This window comes from Vitis riparia, chromosome 19 (genome assembly GCF_004353265.1).
Source record: "Vitis riparia cultivar Riparia Gloire de Montpellier isolate 1030 chromosome 19, EGFV_Vit.rip_1.0, whole genome shotgun sequence".
NCBI lineage: Eukaryota > Viridiplantae > Streptophyta > Magnoliopsida > Vitales > Vitaceae > Vitis > Vitis riparia.
In genome coordinates this window covers 5,477,479-5,500,854 of record NC_048449.1, presented here as the reverse complement: position 1 = coordinate 5,500,854, position 23,376 = coordinate 5,477,479, and the positions used below count along the sequence as shown (strand labels likewise).

At 34.2% G+C, this 23,376-nt stretch overlaps 2 protein-coding genes across 3 annotated transcripts; both read left to right on the top strand.

The window, feature by feature from the left end:
- Positions 1-786: 786 nt before the first annotated feature.
- Positions 787-3,912, top strand: LOC117908513 ((-)-germacrene D synthase-like). The gene is made up of 7 exons (XM_034822143.1): positions 787-943; positions 1,132-1,405; positions 1,576-1,948; positions 2,049-2,267; positions 2,405-2,543; positions 2,631-2,879; positions 3,543-3,912. The coding sequence occupies exons 1-7, from the start codon at positions 812-814 to the stop codon at positions 3,834-3,836; spliced, it is 1,680 nt and encodes a 559-aa protein (XP_034678034.1). The 5' UTR covers positions 787-811; the 3' UTR covers positions 3,837-3,912.
- An 11,402-nt stretch (positions 3,913-15,314) lies between these two features.
- LOC117909329 ((-)-germacrene D synthase-like) lies at positions 15,315-17,959 on the top strand. Of its 2 annotated transcripts, none has more exons than XM_034823329.1 (7): positions 15,315-15,465; positions 15,654-15,927; positions 16,087-16,459; positions 16,557-16,775; positions 16,900-17,038; positions 17,123-17,371; positions 17,469-17,959. In XM_034823329.1, exons 1-7 carry the CDS (start codon positions 15,334-15,336, stop codon positions 17,760-17,762), a joined length of 1,680 nt encoding a protein of 559 aa, XP_034679220.1. In that variant the 5' UTR covers positions 15,315-15,333; the 3' UTR covers positions 17,763-17,959. The 2 variants fall into 2 exon arrangements, with proteins under 2 accessions (XP_034679220.1, XP_034679219.1); XM_034823328.1 differs by having other exon boundaries at positions 16,084-16,459.
- The last annotated feature ends 5,417 nt before the right edge of the window (positions 17,960-23,376 follow it).

Here is a 23,376-nt window from a genome sequence, read left to right as displayed (position 1 = left end):
ACTTTCCTCTACACCTCTTAATTATTAATTATTTAGATGGTCCTCGTGATAAAACCCTGTAGTGCATGGAATCTTATTGTCTTTTGTCTCTTTTGTTTTGAAAAGGATATAAGAATATCGTATCACCACAAGGTATATGATTGGCTAATATTAATTTGATTAAAAAACATGTGCGGATGGAGATCTTTCCTTAAAAATTTAGACATCCACATCACACCAACATTACATGTGAATTGATACAGTAACTAGAAAAAAAAATCTAAGATATGAACATTACCCTATATCTCTTAATTTAATTAGATGATCCTCTACATAAATATTTGTTATTTTTTATGTTTTGTGAAATTAATACTTTAATAAATTTCCTATTGGCAACACTAACAAATGCTTTAATGATGATTTTACAATTTTGAATATTTTTATAATTTTCTATCAATCATTACAAAGCATGTTGGACCACTGTTATCAGGTTGAACAAGCTAGTCACAAAAATTCAAGCCAAGGGTCTTTTCAGGAATCATACCGGTAACGATTTTTCTGAAATAGTGGATGAAATTTTTTTGAAAAGGGAACAGTGGTCCTTAATTGTCTAATTTCAAAAGAACATTTTGTTGAGGTCGTCACATCAAGTTTACCTCAAAATATCAGTCTCCCTCTTGTGGTTTACGTGTGATTTACGTGTTTTCACATGCAATTTGGTCAGTTTATGGCCACTGGGCTCTGGATTGGAGCCCTATAAATTCGTGAGCACTGAAGTTGAGGCAAAAGCATCGGGCAATAGTATAACAAACTTCCAAGGCAGAGTAGAAAAATGTCTGTTCAATCTTCAGTAGTGCTTCTTGCTCAATCTCAAAATGCCACCCCCGCAGTTGCCCGGCGCTGTGCAAATTTTCATCCTAGCATTTGGGGGGACCGTTTTCTTTCATACGCTTCCGAATTCACAGTAAGATATATGTCTACTAGCTGCACGATATTGTTGAGTACTAGCGTGCCCATGCTAGCTCTTGGTGCTCCCTATCATAATTAGAATGTTGTGATATCATAAATTAAGTGGCTGATCCAGGGATATTGTCAATTTTTTTAACAAGGCAATAATTTTATTATATTCATTGCTTCAATTTGGTGGTGCAGAACGCTAATACTTATTTAGAGCAACAAGTTCAACAACTGAAAGAGGAAGTGAGGATGCTGTTAATCACTGCAGCTGATGGTTCCGAGCAAAAGTTACGCTTGATTGATGCAATCCAACGGCTAGGCCTGGCTTACCATTTTGAGAGCGAGATTGATGAAGCATTACAGCACATGTTCGATGGTTACGTTATCTCTGCTGAAAAAGAAGATGATGTTTATACTGCTTCTCTCCGATTTCGGTTACTAAGACAACAAGGGTACAATGTCTCATGCGGTGAGTCTTTTCACTCATATCTTCATTTTTCTCAATACTGTGCTCCACAAAATATTCACCATAATAAAGTATGAAACTTTTGCCCTCTATTAATATGAACCACACACCTCATTTTAGTATTATCCACAAATTGGAAAATCAAGAGTCATGTTGTGTGTCATGCAAAGCAGATTTATTCAACAACTTCAAGGATAATGAAGGAAACTTCAAGGAATCCCTCAGCAGCGATGTGCGGGGAATGTTAAGCTTGTATGAAGCTACACACCTCAGGGTGCATGGAGAAGATATATTAGATGAAGCACTCGCTTTCACTACCACTCACCTTCAGTCCGCAGCAAAATTCTCTTCAAATCCTCTTGCTGAACAAGTAGTTCATGCCCTAAAGCAGCCCATCCGAAAGGGGTTACCTAGGCTAGAGGCCAGGCATTATTTTTCCATATACCAAGCAGATGATTCTCATCATAAAGCTCTGCTGAAGCTAGCAAAGTTGGATTTCAACCTATTACAGAAATTACACCAGAAGGAACTAAGTGATATTTCCGCGTAAGTACATAATTATGTACGACTGCTTATTTGTTTGTTTGAAGTTTGAAAGGAGTTAGATTTAACCTGAGGAGTTCCGTTGAATTGTACTGTATTTTAGGTGGTGGAAAGATTTAGACTTCGCACACAAGCTTCCTTTTGCAAGAGATCGAGTGGTGGAGTGCTACTTCTGGATATTGGGGGTGTACTTTGAGCCCCAGTTCCTCTTGGCTAGAAGGATAGTTACTAAAGTAATAGCTATGACTTCTATTATTGATGACATATATGATGCTTATGGTACACTTGAAGAACTTGAGCTCTTCACTGAAGCAGTTGAGAGGTTTAATTCATACACTTCTTGACCTTTGGTCTTCAATCTCATTGTTGAATCCATATTTTGTATAGTCAATAATCCACTTTCATGTTAAAAGTTCAGCTTCTGCATAGTCATTTATCATTACAGTACTTGATTTTCAGGTGGGACATCAGTGTCATAGATCAACTACCAGAGTACATGAGAGTGTGTTATCGAGCACTCTTAGATGTATACAGTGAAATTGAGGAAGAAATGGCCAAGGAAGGAAGATCATATCGGTTCTACTATGCGAAAGAAGCAGTAAGGCTTACAAGTAATTATTTTACTTTAAGAAGAAATGACCTTAATTAAAATACTGATGAAATAAAAACCAAATCCATTATTCAGATGAAAAAGCAAGTTAGAGCATACTATGAGGAAGCTCAATGGCTTCAAGCACAACAAATACCAACCATGGAGGAGTATATGCCTGTTGCATTAGCTACCTCTGGATACCCGATGCTTGCAACCACATCCTTTATTGCGATGGGGGATGTTGTGACAAAAGAAACTTTCGATTGGGTTTTCAGTGAGCCTAAGATTGTCAGGGCTTCAGCCACAGTTTCCAGGCTCATGGATGATATAGTTTCCCACAAGGTATGGTAATCCTTATGCTGTCTCAGACTAATAACTTACAAATTAGTAAATATGTTTGGTACCATGAATTATTGGAGCTGTTACACATGTATTATTTCTAAAATTCAAATTGCTCAAATAATGATTTTATGATATTTCATATTGGACGAGGGAAAAAGTTTTTTTGTTATATGAGTTCCACTTAATCATGTAAATGCATTTTAAAGTTAAGAGGGTTCCTTTGGACCTAAAACAAATAATATCTATAAAGTTAGGAGCAGGTTATTATCTATAAACCTCGATGTGAGGGTTTGTTTGGCCCCATGAAAAGTGTTTATCTGTTTGACTCCACAATCTCATGGGACAGAGAACATTGTGTCTGCATGGAGGGTGATTGTGATATCTCATGTCCTGTATGGGGGTCATTATGATATTCCAAGTCATATATGTGAGAAAGTTGTCATTATACATGCATATGGGATGATTGTGATATCTCATGTCAGATAAGAGAGAGAGTTTTTTGTGTTATAGAAATATGAAATCTTCTTAACCATGTAAATACGTTTTAAAATTGTGAGGGTCATTTGGACCTAAAACAAACAATGTCTATATGGTTAGAAGCAGATTGTTATAGATTTTATGTATTTGCATTTTCCACTAATCTCTATGATTCCATATTTATAGTTTGAACAAAAGAGAGGACATGTTGCCTCAGCTGTTGAATGTTACATGAAGCAACATGGTGCGTCGGAGCAGGAAACACACGACGAATTTAACAAACAAGTAAGAGACGCATGGAAGGATATCAATCAAGAGTGCCTCATGCCAACAGCTGTTCCGATGACCGTCCTCATGCGAATTCTGAATCTTGCACGTGCCATGGATGTTTTATATAAGCATGAAGATGGCTATACCCATTCTGGGACTGTTGTAAAGGATTTTGTAACCTCCATGCTAATAGATTCTGTGCCAATATGAAGCTAGCTTTCTTTCTGCTGCTTTGTTGTAAAGATTGTCTTGCATTTTAATCTACAATAAAATTTCATATTTGCCACTATACTTTTAACTATAAGGACATTTCATGGTAAAAAGGAGTTTTTCACAATAATTTTATTTTTCATACCGAATTTTTACTATTGGTGATGAAATATTTATTTATGGTAAAAATTAATATTTATCCATGACATATATTTGTAATAAATTATTTTCTATAATTTTTGGTCACACAATTAATATTTATAACAAAAATTATTTTTATCTATGCTTACATATAATAAAGTATGTTTGTATTTATAAATGTAAATATACTTCATATTTAAGAGTGAGAAGATACAGATTAAGCATCATCGTCATCCATTTTACTTTCAATGGGGTGTAAGTAAGTTTGTGAGTGAGTTGTGATAATGTGTTAATTAGCCAGGAGTACAAAGGGGAAAAGACAATAAGAGAATTAGTAGAGCTTAAATCTGCATCTTTGTAGCTAACACGAACTCTTGCCTAAAGAAAAAAGCCTTCTTATATGAACTCTCACTTGAAGAATGAGGCCTTCTCTTCAATGATATCATGGACATTTCTCTTTACATTTCCTTTTTCTGTTTGGCAGCTAATAAAACTTTAAGAAGCGTATTATTTTTTTGTTTTACGTACGAAAGTGGTTTGGGATCTTTGAGAATTTTGATTTCTGCGTTTGTTTGAGAGATTGATTAGTTGATTGATTGGAGATAGTGTAAGGTGTTTTCTGTAAAATGTCTTTGATGTGTGAGTTTTTTGTTGTTAGAGAAATGAAGGTGATAGGTAGAGAAGCAAAGTGAAAGAAGCAGAGTTGATTTGGTCAAATTTAGAGCTTCTGGTAATTTTCTCAAAGAGATTTAGTTGGATCTCAAATTGATTTTCAATCAATATCAATTTTGAAATAAGATGAAGTGGATTAACAATTAATCTCAAGAGATGATGTAAATTAGTATTGCAATGATAATTACATGTCTCTTTAAGCTTAATGTTTGCAAAATCTTTTTAATTGAGATAATACATAGCTTTTGAGTTTAATCTTTGGGTTTTTTTTTTTTTTTACTTAAACAAAATTTTTCTTTCTATAGATGGACAACCGCTTTAATGTAAACTCATTTTTTTCTTGATTCCTAAGCTGTGTGTGATACATCAAGTAGAGGTAAAAGATTCCGTGGAAAATTGCAAATTGTTTTTGAGTTATCTCTTCTTCTTTTTTCTTTCTTACTCTTCTAAATGTAGTAAATGATGATGTTATTTATAAAGACAAACTTAAATTGATACTCATGCAAGAAACAATTGTTATGTGGATACTCAATTGTGTTTGATTTTGTTTAGTCGTGTTTCAAGAAAGAATTGATTATATAGGGATAGGTAGTGGAGGCATGTTCTATACTTTAATGCATAGTTCATATTTTTTACAAATGGATGGTTATAAAAGCATATACATAACTATAATTGGCCTATACAAAGGTTTCTATTAACTATTTCATTTGAAATATTAATATTAATATTGAATTTATTAAAAATAATATTTAAAGCTATTATAGGGGAGATGAATTAAAGGCGAAACATGTGAACTACATAAGAATAACTTTTTTATAATAAAATATATTTCACCAAAAAATTTATTTCATGGTAAAAGGGTGATCTTTTATCATGAATTTTTTTATGGCAAAAAAAAAAAAAGACCTTTTTACCATAATTATTTTCATTAAACAAAAAGGAAGACATGTTGTAGTGCATGGAATCCTTGTTCTCTTTTGTCTCTTTAGTTTTGAAAAGGATACAAGAATATCGTATCACCGCAAGGTATATGATTGGCTAATATTATTTGATTAAGAAAAATGTGCGGATGGAGATCTTTCCTTAAAAATTTAGACTTCCACATCACACCGACATTCCATTAACATGTTATTTTTGGGTAAGTGAGTTGATACAGTAACTAGAAAAAAAAATCTTAATTTAATTAGATGATCCTCTACATAAATATTAGTTATTTTTTATGCTTTGTAATATTAATACTTTAATAAATTTCCTAGTGGCAACACTAACAAATGCTTTAATGATGATTTTACAATTTTGAATATTTTTATAATTTTCTATCAATCACTACAAAGCATGTTGGACCACTGTTATCAGGTTGAACAAGCTAGTCACAAAAATATACTTCATATTTAAGAGTGAGAAGATAGGGATTAAGCATCATCACCATCCATTTTACTTTCAATGGGGTGTAAGTAAGTTTGTGAGTGAGTTGTGATAATGTGTTAATTAGTCAGGAGTACAAAGGGGAAAAGACATTAGGAGAATTAGTAGACCTTAAATTTTCATCTTTGTAGCTAATACGAACTCTTGCCTAAAGAACAAAGCCTTCTTATATGAACTCTCACTTGAAGAATGAGGCCTTCTCTTCAATGATATCATGGTCATTTCTCTTTACATTTCCTTTTTCTATTTGGCAACTAATAAAACTTTAAGAAGCGTATTATTTTTTGTTTTATGGAAGTGGTTTTGGATCTTTGAGAATTTTGATTTCTATGTTTGTTTGAGGGATTGATCAGTTGATTGATTGGAGATAGTGTAAGGTGTTTTCTGTAAAATGTCTTTGATGTGTGAGTTTTTTGTTGTTAGAGAAATAAAGGTGATAGGTATAGAAAAGTGAAAGAAGCAGAGTTGATTTGGTCAAATCTATAGCTTCTGGTAATTTTCTCGAAGAGATTTAGTTGGATCTCAAATATAATTTCTCTTAATCTCCTTTGTTGGAACTCAAACTGATTTTCAATCAATATCAAATTTGAAATAAGATGAAGTGGATTAACAATTAATCTCAAGAGATGATGTAAATTAGTATTTCAATGATAATTACATGTCTCTTTAAGCTTAATGTTTGCAAAATCTTTTTAATTGAGATAATACATAGCTTTTGAGTTTAATCTTTTGGTTATTTATTTATTTTTTACTTAAACAAAATTTTTCTTTCTCTTCAAATTGATGATTGGTAGTTTTTCATTCATACTTTCATTCGTTCATGTACAGGATATATATAGAGGGTAATCACCATTCTAAGAATGGGAAAGGATGATACAAGGAAAGAATAATATAAGGAAATAACAACTAATATCCTAATATCTCAACTTTCCTAATATCTCAATATTCTTAATATCTAAACATTTCTAATATCCCAACACTGAATGACATAAGGAAAGAATGATATAAGGAAAGCATTCCTAATATCTCAACACTCCCCCTCAAGTTGGTGCATAGATGTAACACATGCCCAACTTGTCTAAAACTTTTGACAATACTTGACTTGAGACAGCTTTGGTAAGGATATCGGCCAACTAATCTTCTGATCAAATCTTAGGCAATTCCACAATCTTATCATCCAACTTTTCCTTAATGAAGAATCTATCCACCTCGACATGCTTTGTACGATCATGTTGTACTGGATTATGAGCAATGTCACATGGGCTTTATTGTCACAAAACAATCGGATTGGTTGCCTAGATAGGTAACCTAAATCCTGTAAAAGGAGTCTTAACCATAATGCCTCACAAAGTCGTAGAGCCATACCTCTAAATTCTGCTTCTGCACTTGAACGAGCGACGACATTCTGCTTCTTACTTTTCCATGTCACAAGATTACCACCTACAAAGGTAAAGTAACCAGATGTAGATCACCTATCATCCACTGCACCGGCCCAATCAGCATCAGTATATACTTCTATACTCTGATGATCAACATTTTTTGCAAACAAAATTCCCTTCCCATGAGCATTCTTCAAATACCTCAAAATACGCATGACTGCATTCATATGTTGCTCTCCAGGATTATGCATGTATTGACTCACTACATTTAATGCATAAGCAAGATCTGGTCTTGTATGAGCTAAGTACATTAATCTTCCCACAAGTCTCTGGTATCTTCCCTTATCGGTTGATACTTGATTAGACTCAACACACAATTTCAAATCTTCTTCTATTGGTGTATTAACAGGTTGACATCCCGACATTCCAGTCTTCTGTAAAAGATCTAAGGCATACTTTCTTTAAGACAGAAAAAATTCCTTCACTTGATCGAGAAACTTCAATCCCAAGAAAGTATTTCAGAGGACCTAGATCTTTCATTTCGAATTCTCTAGATAGATAATTTTGCAGAGCTTTTCTTTCTTCAGGATCATTCTCTATAACTACCATGTCATCCACATATACAATGAGTGTCGTAATCTTACCATGTTGCTTTTTTCAGGAACAAAGTGTGATCTGAATTACTTTGACGATAGCCAAAAGCTCTCATTAACTTTGTGAACCTTCCAAACCATGCTCTCGGGGATTGCTTCAACCCATACAATGACTTCTTCAATTTGCACACCTTCTGACATTGCTTTTTTGACACCATGCATCCTAGTGGAAGATCCATATATACTTCTTCAGATAACTCGCCATGCAGAAAGGCATTTTTCACATCGAACTGTTGTAATGGTCAATCTAGGTTTGCAGCTAAAGATAGTAATACTCGAACTGTGTTAATCTTAGCTACAGGTGTAAATGTCTCTGTGTAGTCAATTCCATAAGTTTGAGTGTACCCTTTTGCTACCAATCTTGCTTTAAATCGTTCAATACTACCATCTGCCTTGTACTTCACAGTATAGATCCAACGACACCCAACTGACTTCTTTCCTGGTAGACATTCTACAAGTTCCCATGTTTCATTCTTCTGCAATGATTTCATCTCTTCATTCATGGCTGTTTTCCACCTTGGATCAGCTAAGGCTTCCTGCACACTGTTAGGAATAGTTACAGTAGATAATTGATTTACAAATGACTTATTTGATTCAGACAAACGATGGTTAGACACATAGTTGCTCATGGGATATTTGACTTTAGTAGATAATTCAGGTTCATATGTGAGTTTAGGAATACCTCTATTATGACGGTGTGGTAACCGTTTCATGAATGGATCAGGTTCCAAATTAAGAACACCCTCAACAGACGATGATTGGTTTGGTATTTCAGTGAAGACATCTTCAGACCCAAATTGTTGACCACTCATATCCAACTCGCCCGTTTTCTGGTTCACTAGTTCAGATTGTCCAGATTCCTCCTCCTCAGAGATATGATAATCATAATCGAGAGTCTGAATTTCCTTATGGTACTCCCCCTGAAGTTCAGACTCGAATGAAAAATACATCGAATCTTCATGAAACACCACATCCATTGTAATAAACATTCGTCGAGTTGGAGGATGGTAACATCGATATCCCTTTTGGTGCAATGCATATCCAACAAACACACATTGCAATGCATGGGAAGTTAACTTGGTGCGTTGGTGTTTGTGTAGATGCACAAATGCCATGCAACCAAAAACACGAGGAGGTAGATTTAGGACGGTTGGGGCAACTATGGCATTAGTAAGAGCTTGGAAAGGTATTTGGAAGTTAATTGAGCTAGAAGGTACCCGATTGATCAAGTATGCAGCAGATGTGATTGCTTCTCCCCAATAAGATATCAGTATTTTTGCTGCTATCAAGGAAGCACGAACAACCTCTAACAAGTGTCGATTTTTCCGTTCAGCGACTCCATTTTGCTGGGGTGTATTGGAACAAGTAGTTTGATGAATGATGTCATGTCCTTCCAAATACTTTTGAAGATCATAACTCTGATATTCTCCACCATTATCACTACGCAGAACCCGAACCTTTGCATTGTACTGAGTTTCAATCATTTTATGAAAATTTTGAAACAACAAGTTCACTTCATCTTTGGTCTTCATCAAGCATAACCATGTCATTCTGGTACAATCATCAATAAAAGTAACAAACCAACGCGAACCACTCAAAGTTGGGACTTTGGATGGGCCTCAAACATCAGAATGTATAACCATAAAAGGAGACGGGCTTTTATTCAAAATTAATGGAAACGAAGCACGATGACTTTTAGCCAATTCACAAATATCACAACGGAAACCAGAAATATCACTCTTTGTAAACAAACTAGGAAACAATTTTTTTAAATAACCAAAGGAAGCATGTCGCAAACGTCGATGCCACAACCAAATTTCAGACTTTTTCTTCTCCCCCTTAAATCCATCTGTCATCAAGGCTTGTCGCAACTTATTTGAATCCTTTGACTGCAAGTCCAAATAATAGAGTTTTCCCCGCTTAATACCACAACCAATCGTTTGTCTTGTTTGGATGTCCTTAAAAACACAAAATTTAGGCCAAAAAATGACAATACAAGATAAGGCTGCAGTGATTTGAGAAACTGACAAAAGATTGTAATTTAAGGATGGAACAACTAAAATTGAATCCAAATTCAAAGTATCAGTAAGAGTTAAGGATCCTTCCCCAATGACTGGGGTTGTGTTACCATTGGCTGTGGAAACAATTTTTTGTGAGGAAGGTCTAAGCGGTGAGACCTATCTAGAATCAAAAGTCATATGATCTGTAGCACCAGAATCAATTATCCATGCACTATTAATAACAGGTGTAGAAATATTTAAAAACTTACCACCATAATCTGTAGCGGCTACCAATGTAGAGGCTTTCTCATCAACATTAGCCTCTGTTTTTATTTCGGCAACAACTACAGTCGAGGTTTTCTTGGAATCCTTCTTCCGTTGATCACGATTGTGATCCCACCAATCTGGATATCCCACAATTTCAAAGCAACGACTCTTGATATGACCAATCTTATTGCAGTGAGTGCATTTGAAGGTTGACTTATCAATATTAGGGTCTGTCTTAGGATGGTTGGTCTTGGATTGGTCCTGCCAATTTCGGGTTGATTGTTGTCGGACTACCATAGCTGAGGTGTCAGGGTTGTCAGATTCTGCTTTCATATTAGCATGACATACTGCCTCTCGTCGAATCAGTGCATAGCATTCTTCCAAATCGGGAAGAGGATCTTTGCGTAGAATCTCTCCTTGAACTTGCTCAAAGTCACCACCCAATCCAGCAAGAAAGATATGCACCCGTTGTCGTTCAATGGATTTCCGGTATGCTGCAATGTCCTCAAGGTCTTTCATGACTACCTTATCCTGATGATCCAATTCGCAAAAAATTTCAGTTAACTCTCCATAATATCCAGAAAGAGACCTGCCATTTTGTTTGGCAGTGAAGGCCTTTTGATTCAAAGTGAAAACTTGTAATTCATCACTTCCATCATAGAAGGCCTTTGATAATGCACTCCAAATTTCTTGAGCGGTGGGTAAGCTTAAGTAACGCTTCATAATTTCTGGACTCATGGACATTAACAACCATCTTTTCACCTTTTGATTCTCAACATACCATTTTTCATATCCATCTTCTGACTCTTTTGGTAGATTTGTCTTACCTCGAATGTAGGAAAGTTTTTCCCGTTCGGCAATATGCATCTCCACGAGTTGTGACCAAACGTCATAGTTTGATTCAGTCAAAATAATTCCTGGATTGAAAGTACCTTCAGATTGAAAAACAATAGTATTTTTTTCACTCATTTTTTTTTTCTCTCGCAAAGGAGGGACGATGGTTGGCCTTACCGACAAAATATCCAGGATTTCAGTTCCATGGCTCTGATACCATCTTCAAATTGATGAATGGTAGTTTTTCATTCATACTTTCATTCGTTCATGTACAGGGTATATATAGAGGGTAATCACCATTCTAAGAATGGGAAAGGATGATACAAGGAAAGAATAATATAAGGAAATAACAACTAATATCCTAATATCTCAACTTTCCTAATATCTCAATATTCTTAATATCTAAACATTCCTAATATCCCAACACTGAATGACATAAGGAAAGAATGATATAAGGAAAGCATTCCTAATATCTCAACATTTTTTATAGATGGACAACCGCTTTAATGTAAACTCATTTTTTCTAGATTCCTAATCTAAAAGATTCCATGGAAATTTGCAAATTGTTTTTGAGTTATCCCTTTTTTTTTTCTTTCTTACTCTTCTAAATGTAGTAAATGATGATGTTATTTATAAAGACAAACTTGAATTGATACTCATGCAAGAAACAATTGTCATGTGGATACTCAATTGTGTTTGATTTTGTTTAGTTGTATTTCAAGAAAGAATTGATTATATAGGGATAGGTAGTTGAGGCATGTACTATACTTCAATGCATAGTTCATATTTTTTAGAAATGGATGGTTATAAAAGCATTTACGTAACTATAATTGGCCTATACAAAGGTTTCTATTGTCCATAGAGTTGATGTTGAGCAAGAAAATGTTTCTATTAACTATTTCATTTGAAATGTTAATATTAATATTGAAGTTATTAAAAATGATAATTAAAGCTGCTATAGGAGAGATGAATTAAAGGTGAAACATGTGTACTACATAAGAATAACTTTTCTTATAATAAAATATATTTCACCAAAAAATTTATTTCATGGTAAAAGGGTGATCTTTTACCGTGAATTTTTTTATGGCAAAAAAAAAAAACCTTTTTACCATAATTATTTTCATTAAACAAAAAAGAAAACACGTTGCTATAAACTTATTTTATGGAGAAAAATTATATATTGCTACAAATTTTATTTTGTAATGAAAATTGACATATTACCATAAATTTTATTTTATGAAAAAATTATTAACTTTTCTATAAAATTAAATTTTATTGTTAAAAATAATCGTTTATGGACTTATTGCAATAAACCCACCATAAATAATTTTTTATGGAAAAAATTCTTCTACCACAAAATACTCTATTTTAATCACAAATTAATTTATGATAAAAACCCATATTTGTTGTAGTGGATATGAAATCCTTATTCTCTCTATCTCTTTTGTTTTGAAAAGGATATGAGAATATCTTATCACCACAAGGTATATGGGTGGCAAATATTAATTTGATTTAGAAACATGCATGGATAGAGACCTTTTTTATTTAGAAACATGCATGGATAGAGATCTTTCTTTAAAAAGTTATGACATCGACTTTTCATTTTATGTTAAAATGAAACCAGTTTTTTCTTGGGTGAGAGTTGAAATGGTAGTTAGAAAAAAAAAAAAAAAAAAAAGATATGAACTTTCCTCTATATCTTAATTATTTAGATGGTCCTCATGGTAAAACCCTATATTTGTTGTAGTGCATGGAATCCTTATTCTCTTTTGTCTCTTTGGTTTTGAAAAGGATACAAGAATATCGTATCACCACAAGGTATATGATTGGCTAATATTAATTTGATTAGGAAACATGTGCGGATGGAACTCAAACTGATTTTCAATCAATATCAAATTTGAAATAAGATGAAGTGGATTAACAATCTCAAGAGATGATGTAAATTAGTATTGCAATGATAATTACATGTCTCTTTAAGCTTAATGTTTGCAAAATCTTTTTAATTGAGACAATACATAGCTTTTGAGTTTAATCTTTGGGTTTTTTTATTTTTATTTTTTACTTAAACAAAAATTTTCTTTCTATAGATGGACAACTGCTTTCATGTAAACTAATTTTTTCTAGATTCCTAAGCTATGTGTGATACATCATGTAGAGGTAAAAGATTCCATGGAAAATTGCAAATTGTTTTTGAGTTATCTCTTCTTCTTCTTTTTTCTTTCTTACTCTTCTAAATGTAGTAAATGATGATGTTATTTATAAAGACAAACTTGAATTGATAATCATGCAAGAAACAATTGTCATGTGGATACTCAATTGTGTTTTATTTTGTTTAGTTGTATTTCAAGAAAGAATTGATTATATAGGGATAGGTAGTTGAGGCATGTACTATACTTCAATCCATAGTTCATATTTTTTACAAATGGATGGTTATAAAAGCATTTACGTAACTATAATTGGCCTATACAAAGGTTTCTATTGTCCAAAAAGTTGATGTTGAGCAAGAAAATGTTTATTTCATTTGAAATGTTAACATTAATATTGAATTTATTAAAAATAATAATTAAAGCTGCTATAGGAGAGATGAATTAAAGGTGAAACATGGGAACTACATAAGAATAACTTTTTTTATAATAAAATATATTTCTCCAAAAAATTTATTTCATGGTAAAAGGGTGATCTTTTACCGTGAATTTTTTTATGGCAAAAAAAAAAAAAAAAAAAACCTTTTTACCATAATTATTTTCATTAAAAAAAAGAAAAAAGAAGACATGTTGCTATAAACTTATTTTATGGAGAAAATGATATATTGCTACAAATTTTATTTTATAATGAAAACTGACATATTACCATAAATTTTATTTTATGAAAAAATTAGTAACTTTTCTATAAAATTAAATTTTATTGTTAAAAATAATTGTTTATGGACTTATTGCAATAAACCCACCATAAATAATTTTTTATACAAAATAATTCTTCGACCACAAAATACTCTATTTTAATCACCGGTAAAAATCCATATTTGTTGTAGTGGATGGAATCCTTGTTCTCTCTATCTCATTTTTTTGAAAAGGATATGAGAATATCTTATCACCACAAGGTATATGGTGGCAAATATTAATTTGATTTAGAAACATGCATGGATAGAGACCTTTTTTATTTAGAAACATGCATGGATAGAGACCTTTCTTTAAAAAGTTAAGACATCGACTTTTCATTTTATGTTAAAATGAAACCAGATTTTTCTTGGCCAAGATTTGATATGGTAGTTAGAAAAAAAAAAAATCAAAGATATGAACTTTCCTCTACACCTCTTAATTATTAATTATTTAGATGGTCCTCGTGATAAAACCCTGTAGTGCATGGAATCTTATTGTCTTTTGTCTCTTTTGTTTTGAAAAGGATATAAGAATATCGTATCACCACAAGGTATATGATTGGCTAATATTAATTTGATTAAAAAACATGTGCGGATGGAGATCTTTCCTTAAAAATTTAGACATCCACATCACACCAACATTCCATAACATGTTATTTTTCGGTGAGTGAGTTGATACAGTAACTAGAAAAAGAAAAAAAAGAAATCTAAGATATGAACATTACCCTATATCTCTTAATTTAATTAGATGATCCTCTACATAAAAATTTGTTATTTTATGTTTTGTAATATTAATACTTTAATAAATTTCCTACTGGCAACACTAACAAATGCTTTAATGATGATTTTACAATTTTGAATATTTTTATAATTTTCTTACAAAGCATGTTGGACCACTGTTATCAGGTTGAACAAGCTAGTCACAAAAATTCAAGCCAAGGGTCTTTTCAGGAATCATACCGGTAACGATTTTTCTGAAATAGTGGATGAAATTTTTTTGAAAAAGGAACAGTGGTCCTTAATTGTCTAATTTCAAAAGAACATTTTGTTGAGGTCGTCACATCAAGTTTACCTCAAAATATCAGTCTCCCTCTTGTGGTTTACGTGTGATTTACGTGTTTTCACATGCAATTTGGTCAGTTTATGGCCACTGGGCTCTGGATTGGAGCCCTATAAATTCGTGAGCACTGAAGTTGAGGCAAAAGCATCGGGCAATAGTATAACAAACTTCCAAGGCAGAGTAGAAAAATGTTTGCTCAATCTTCAGTAGTGCTTCTTGCTCAATCTCAAAATGCCACCCCCGCAGTTGCCCGGCGCTGTGCAAATTTTCATCCTAGCATTTGGGGGGACCGTTTTCTTTCATATGCTTCCGAATTCACAGTAAGATATATGTCTACTAGCTGCACGATATTGTTGAGTACTAGCGTGCCCATGCTAGCTCTTGGTACTCCCTATTATAATTAGAATGTTGTGATATCATAAATTAAGTGGCTGATCCAGGGATATTGTGAATTTTTTTAACAAGGCAATAATTTTATTATATTCATTGCTTCAATTTGGTGGTGCAGAACGCTAATACTTATTTAGAGCAACAAGTTCAACAACTGAAAGAGGAAGTGAGGATGCTGTTAATCACTGGGGCTGATGATTCCGAGCAAAAGTTACACTTGATTGATGCAATCCAACGGCTAGGCCTGGCATACCATTTTGATAGTGAGATTGATGAAGCATTACAGCACATGTTCGATGGTTACGTTATCTCTGCTGAAAAAGATGATGATGTTCATACTGCTGCTCTCCGATTTCGGTTACTAAGACAACAAGGGTACAATGTTTCATGTGGTGAGTCTATTCCATCATATCTTCAGTTTTCTCAAAACTATGATACACTCCCATTAGTTATCACGCGAAGAAACTTAATACACATGCAATACTTAGGTATATGTATGAATATCATCTACAAATTTGAAACTCCTAGTTATGTTGTGTGTTGTGAAGTAGATGTATTCAACAAGTTCAAGAATAGTGAAGGAAACTTCAAGGAATCCCTCAGCAGCGATGTGCGGGGGATGTTAAGCTTGTATGAAGCTACGCATCTCAGGGTACATAGAGAAGACATATTAGATGAAGCACTTGCTTTCTGCACCACTCACCTTCGGTCCATGGCAAAGTACTCTTCAAATCCTCTCGCTGAACAAGTAGATCATGCCCTAAAGCAGCCCATCCGAAAGGGGTTACCTAGGCTAGAGGCCAGACATTATTTTTCAATATACCAAGCGGATGATTCTCATAATAAAGCTCTGCTGAAGCTAGCAAAGTTAGATTTCAACCTATTACAGAAATTACACCAGAAGGAGCTAAGTGATATTGCTGCGTAAGTTCATTATGTAGGACTGCCTAATTTGTTTGTTGGAAGCTCAAAAGGTATTAGATTTTACTTGACTAGTTCCCTTGAATTGTACTGTTTTTAGGTGGTGGAAAGATTTAGACTTTGCACACAAGCTTCCTTTTGCGAGAGATCGAGTAGTGGAGTGCTACTTTTGGATATTGGGGGTGTACTTTGAGCCCCAGTTTTTCTTGGCTAGAAGGATACTGACTAAAGTAATAGCCATGACTTCCATTATTGATGACATCTATGACGTGTATGGTACACTCGAAGAACTCGAGCTCTTCACTGAAGCAGTTGAGAGGTTTAATTCATACACTTCTTGATATTTGGTCTTCAATCCCATTGTTGAATCCAGATTTTGTATATTTATGTTAAAAGTTCATCTTCTGCATAGTCATTTATCATTACAGCTACTTGATTTTCAGGTGGGATATCAGTGCCATAGATCAACTACCAGAGTACATGAGAGTGTGTTATCGAGCACTCTTAGATGTATACAGTGAAATTGAGGAAGAAATGGCCAAGGAAGGAAGATCATATCGGGTCTACTATGCAAAAGAAGCAGTAAGGCTTGCCTGTGATTATTATACTTGAAGAATCAATAAGCTTAATAACACTGATGAAATAAAAACCAAATCCATTCTTCAGATGAAAAATCAAGTCAGAGCATATCATGAGGAAGCCAAATGGCTTCAAGTACAACAAATACCAACCATGGAGGAGTATATGCATGTGGCATTAGTTACCTCTGCATACTCAATGCTGGCGACCACATCTTTTGTCGGAATGGGAGATGCCGTGACAGAAGAAACTTTCGATTGGGTCTTCAGTCAACCTAAGATTGTCAGGGCTTCAGCAATAATTTGCAGGCTCATGGATGACATGGTTTCTCATAAGGTATGACAGACCTTATGACTTCTGAATTCAAATGGCTCAAACAATTATTTTTATATCTCTCTAGTTTCCAATAACCTTAATGATTTTAATTTTGTAGTTTGAACAAAAAAGAGGACATGTTGCCTCAGCTGTTGAATGTTACATGAAGCAACATGGTGCCTCGGAGCAGGAAACACACAAGGAATTTAATAAACAAGTAAGAGATGCATGGAAGGATATCAATGAAGAGTGCCTCATGCCAACAGCTGTTCCAATGACCATCGTCACGCGAGTTCTAAATCTTGCTTGTGTTATAGATGTTATATACAAGAACGAAGATGGCTATACTCACTCTGAGACCACTCTAAAAGATATTATAACCTCCATGCTAATAGATGCGGTGCCAATATGAGGTTGGAATTAGGTAGCTTTGCCATCCTCCATAAACACTGGAACCTTCTCTCTGCTGCCTCGTTGAAGAGATTATCTTGCATTTTAATTAATCCACTTTCTGTCACATGTAACTGGAAGTTTAGTTCAAATTTTAAGAATGGTTGGTTTATGATGCCCTCAAACCAGAAATACTATTGAAAACCAACTCTCATGAAATTAAGAGTCTGTTTGCCACAGCCCTTTGAACTTTTTTAACACAAAATTTTTATCTTTAATATTAGGAAGAATAGAAACACTTAAATCATTTTCAAAATCATTGTCAAAGGCATTCTAATTTTCCAGTATTAAGTCGCTGGCGCTTCTACAAATTCAGCCTGGCCTCCAGATTGTTATCTTCATCATTTACAATGCACCATGTGATGGTACCAAGCTATCCATTATTCATCTTAGCAACTTCCTACAAAAATCTATAACCATATGGAAGAACTCTAAACGCCAAACTGTAGCACAAAAGCACGGCCATCTGAATCAACGTCATGATACCAAAAGCCAAACTCCCCTTCAGAGACATTAATACTCTGATTCCGATCAGTGGTACAGTGAAATCAAGGTGTTTTATTTCTGTATGTTTGCTAGTAGTGCTGGAAACATAAGCTTACCTTAATTAGAAGATAAGGTATTATTAATGAAAAGATATAAATAAATCAACCCGTCAAATTACTTTTTTTTCGGTTTTGAAAAATAGTCTTTCATCCTAATAAGTGCCAAAATATGATTTAATTTCTAAAGGTGAACTAAAATATTTTTAAATTGAGTGATAAATTTTAGATTTTATATTTGAATAATAAATCTTAAAATCAAATGTTGGGATTTTTTGTAAATTATATGCTTCATGTTTGACTCTCTTCATTGAATTTTGTTGTTGAAATAATATATTTTAAATTTCTAATTTTGTTCCCATATTCAACTATTTCATGGTCTCAGTTTCAGCACACACACTGTACTTCACTATTATTTCATTATAATCCTATTTTTATTTTTTTTCCGTTTCTTTTATTTCATTTTATTATTTTTGCTCTATTTCTACTTTCATTTTAAAAAAAATATATACAGGAGTTTTCTAAAGAAAATGGAAAGTTTGTGTTTACACTTGCACTCCTTCAGGCTATTGACAATGCAGTGTCATACTGTAGTTTCTGAAATTATACTGCACCCCTAAGATTCCTCATCAAACCTCAGGACCACCCCTCACTATTAACTTGGCTTGTATTCTGATGTGATGGTCTGATTTTATAAAAATGCCAAGGCTACACCTGAAAGCTTCAAGGCTTTCATCTCATCTATTCTCCTTTTCTCCTTCTTCGGCCATTACATCCTTTTCTTTAAAAAACGATTTATTCCCAATTTCTATTGGTTATTCAAATTATGGTTTGCCAAATGAAGTCTTCCATGGTTTTCGATTGCATTTATGGTCCTAGGTGCTCAAGATGTATATCTCTAGTAAAGACAAACCAGGATATATCAATGGAGAGTACTTCCCACAGCCTAGCCTTCACTGATAGACTCGAGTTTTTGGGAATGACAAACCAAAAATGCAATCATAAAAGGACGGGTAATCAACTCAATGGGCCCGCCCTTGATCGGTAATTTTATTCGCTTCCTACTCCAAAAATGGTATGAGATTCTATTGCTGTGACTTTTTTTGTGGAACTGATACATCTCGAGTTTACGATTTGAAAAAAATAACAGTAAGAAAAAGCTTACTAACCTAATGAGACAAGCTGGAGGATCCATCAAAAAGCATTATAATGATTTGCATGGCTTATATATAGAGCGAGATTGATTTTTGTTGTCCTAACCTAATGAAGTGTGTTGATGATACTTAGAAATATCGATCTAACAAGAAGAGAAGGTTTATATATATTTTTGGATGGTTTAGATGATAGATTAGATAAGATTCAGAGTGATGTACTATAGATATGATCGTTTCCTACAATCCAAAAAACCTACGCTCGTGTCCAGAGAGAGGATAATAGACAGGCGATGATGATAACAAGTACAAAGATCACCACCAGTGTTATCATGGCATCAAAGTGAATTAGGGCTAGGCAACCACAACCATAAACTCTTCAAATTACCAAAATCGAGTCCCCTGCTATGGGAAAGCCAAACATGACCTCCAAGGTGAAAGTACAATTGGAAGGACGAGGTTGTAATCACTGTAAGAATACGGAACATACCCGTAAAACTTATTTTAAGTTACATGGGTATCCTAAGGGGTGGAATGAATCAATGGTGCGGAAATAATGAGAAGTCGTTTCAAATAGAGGCTTAGAACAAACAATCATTGTAACAACTAAACCACAATTATCCTTTATTCCTCAAGAAGAATTTCCAAACGACCCAACTACTGATAAGCCAAGAACAGAGGCAGAGGAGAACAGAGGAGTTGGTTACTAATGTCACGAGATGAAGCCCAGCCCACTTGTTGTATAGCTTTATTGTTATTGAGTTGTTATTTTTACCAGCTGTTATTTACAGCCTGTCTCCATGTACTTTGAACACTATATATATATATATATATATATATATATATATATATATATATATATATATATATATATATATATATATTAAAATATCTCTCTCTTGTCTCTTTAACAAAGAGAGTAGAGTCTTCAGCTTCAGTTTTTCTATCTTGGTATCAGAGCTCTCAGTCAAGGTTTGAATTTTTCTTTGCTTTCTCACTTTCTCTCTATTTCTCTCGATCCAAACATGGCCTCTACTCCGACACAGTCTTCTTCTTCCTCTGGTTCACTGGATCTGGACACAGCTCAACAATGGCGTCCATTCCTTCCTATCAGATGCTTAATCACACTCTGCCTGTGAAACTTGATCGGATGAATTACATCCTATGGAGATCTCAGATTGATAATGTCGTCTTTGCTAATGGCTTTGAGGATTTCATTGATGGAACCTCTATCTGTCCGGAGAAAGATCTGAGTCCAGGAGTGATCAATCCAGCTTTTGTTGCTTGGAGGAGACAAGATCGAACAATCCTCAGTTGGATCTACTCGTCGCTCACACCAGGTATCATGGCACAGATCATAGGCCATAATACTTCTCACTCTGCTTGGAATGCCTTGGAAAGTATTTTTTCATCTTCTTCAAGAGCTAGGATAATGCAACTCAGACTCGAATTACAATCCACAAAGAAAGGATCAATGTCGATGATAGACTACATAATGAAGATCAAAGGAGCTGCTGATAATCTAGCTGCTATTGGAGAACCTGTCTCAGAACAAGATCAGGTTATGAATCTTCTTGGAGGTCTTGGATCCGATTATAATGTTGTTGTTACTGCTATCAACATTAGAGATGATAAGATCTCTTTTGAAGCTATACATAGTATGTTATTAGCCTTTGAGCATCGTCTTGAGCAACAAAGCTCGATTGAACAAATGTCTGCCAATTATGCCTCTTCCTCTAATAACAGAGGTGGTGGAAGGAAGTTTAATGGAGGTCGTGGACAAGGCTACTCTCCAAATAACAATAATTACACCTATAGAGGTCGTGGACGTGGAGGTAGAAATGGACAAGGTGGAAGGCAAAATTCTAGTCCAAGTGAGAAACCTCAATGTCAGTTATGTGGTAAGTTTGGCCACACTGCTCAAATCTGTTATCACAGGTTTGATATCTCTTTTCAAGGTGGTCAGACTACTATTTCTCATTCTCTGAATAATGGGAATCAAAACAATATACCTGCTATGGTTGCTTCTGCTTCTAATAATCCTGCAGATGAGAGTTGGTATTTGGATTCTGGAGCAAGTCACCATCTGACTCAGAATTTGGGGAATCTCACCAGTACTTCACCATACACGGGAACAGATAGAGTCACTATTGGTAATGGTAAGCATCTCTCCATCTCCAATATTGGCTCTAAACAACTTCATTCTCATACACATTCTTTTCAACTCAAGAAGGTGTTTCATGTTCCCTTTATCTCAGCTAATTTGATTAGTGTGGCTAAGTTCTGCTCAGATAATAATGCCTTGATTGAGTTTCATTCTAATGCTTTCTTTGTGAAGGATCTACACACGAAGATGGTTCTTGCTCAAGGCAAGCTTGAAAATGGGCTTTACAAGTTTCCTGTGTTCAGCAATCTGAGACCTTATAGTAGTATTAATAATGCTTCTGCTTTTCATTCCCAATTTTCTAGTACTGTTGAAAATAAAGCAGAGTTATGGCACAATAGACTAGGCCATGCTGGTTTTGACATTGTTTCAAAAGTCATGAAAGCTTGTAATGTTGCTTCTGGGAAATACAAATCTACTGTTTGTTCTGATTGTCAGTTAGCTAAAAGTCATAGACTACCCACTCAACTCTCAAATTCTCGTGACATCAGTAACCAACTAGTAACCAACTCCTCTGTTCTCCTCTGCCTCTGTTCTTGGCTTATCAATGCAAGATGGGCTTACCATATGGCAAAGAACCCTGTGTTTCATGCTAGAACTAAACACATAGAAATAGACCTTCATTTTATACGAGATCAAGTCATGAGAGGAAAGATACAGCTGCACTTTGTTCCCACTGAAGAGCAGCCAGCAGATTTATTGACAAAGCATCTCACAAGTTCAAGGTTCTTGTCCCTCAAATCTCAGCTTTGTATAGCTCCAAGACCCTTTCACTTGAGGGGGGATGATAAGCCAAGAACAGAGGCAGAGGAGAACAGAGGAGTTGGTTACTAGTTGGTTACTGATGTCACGAGATGAAGCCCAACCCACTTGTTGTATAGCTTTATTGTTATTGAGTTGTTATTTTTACCAGCTGTAATTTACAGTCTGTCTCCATGTACTTTGAACACTATATATATATATATTAAAATCTCTCTCTCTTGTCTCTTTAACAAAGAGAGCAGAGTCTTCAGCTTCAGTTTTTCTATCTACTACCCTTAACAATCAAGGTACCTGTGATTATACATTACTGAGTTCTAACCAGGATGATTATAATGGATGAACAATTAACTTTAGGGCAACCAACCAAATGACATTTAATCCAAGTGACTTTATATCACTTAACCAAAGGACTAGTATTGTCAATGCAAATGGGGTTACATATCCGGTTACAGGGATTGGAACTATTACTCTCTCACCTTCACTCTCTTTATCAAATATATTACTAGTTTTATCTCTTTCTAATAGATTGATGTTTATGGGTCAAACCACCAAGGAACTAAATTGTGTTGCTTTAATCTACCTAATTTCTTCGTCTTTTTCAGGATATTCTCACCAATAAGATCATTAGGCAAGGTCCTAAGAAAGGGCGGTTGTACTACATGGATGATTTCAATTATGGTAAAGTTAATACTATATTCTACTGTTGGAAAATAAGGGAGAAAAGTTAAGAAGGAAAATTAGAATGAAATAAAAATTTGAGAAAAAATATAGTATTTTTTTTCTTTATGTGATTATTCTTGAACATCTGAAGGAAATAAAATAAAATTTTTAAAGAATTACTTTCCCTTATTTTATTTTTAAAGGAAACTTGGAAGAAAATAGAATGATAATGAAAAATGACCTCCAACATCGATACTTTATAACTAAATATTAAGAAAAAAATTTTAAAATTATATT

Bases quoted from the DNA above. Each gene is read 5' to 3' on its own strand.
- LOC117908513 (XM_034822143.1), top strand. From the start codon at position 812: ATGTCTGTTCAATCTTCAGTAGTGCTTCTTGCTCAATCTCAAAATGCC. The intron at 944-1,131 runs GTAAGATATATG...TTGGTGGTGCAG, and splicing joins CATACGCTTCCGAATTCACA to AACGCTAATACTTATTTAGA. The intron at 2,544-2,630 runs GTAAGGCTTACA...TCCATTATTCAG, and splicing joins TCTACTATGCGAAAGAAGCA to ATGAAAAAGCAAGTTAGAGC.
- LOC117909329 (XM_034823328.1), top strand. From the start codon at position 15,334: ATGTTTGCTCAATCTTCAGTAGTGCTTCTTGCTCAATCTCAAAATGCC. The intron at 15,928-16,083 runs GTGAGTCTATTC...TGTGTTGTGAAG, and splicing joins AGGGTACAATGTTTCATGTG to TAGATGTATTCAACAAGTTC. The intron at 17,372-17,468 runs GTATGACAGACC...TTAATTTTGTAG, and splicing joins ATGACATGGTTTCTCATAAG to TTTGAACAAAAAAGAGGACA.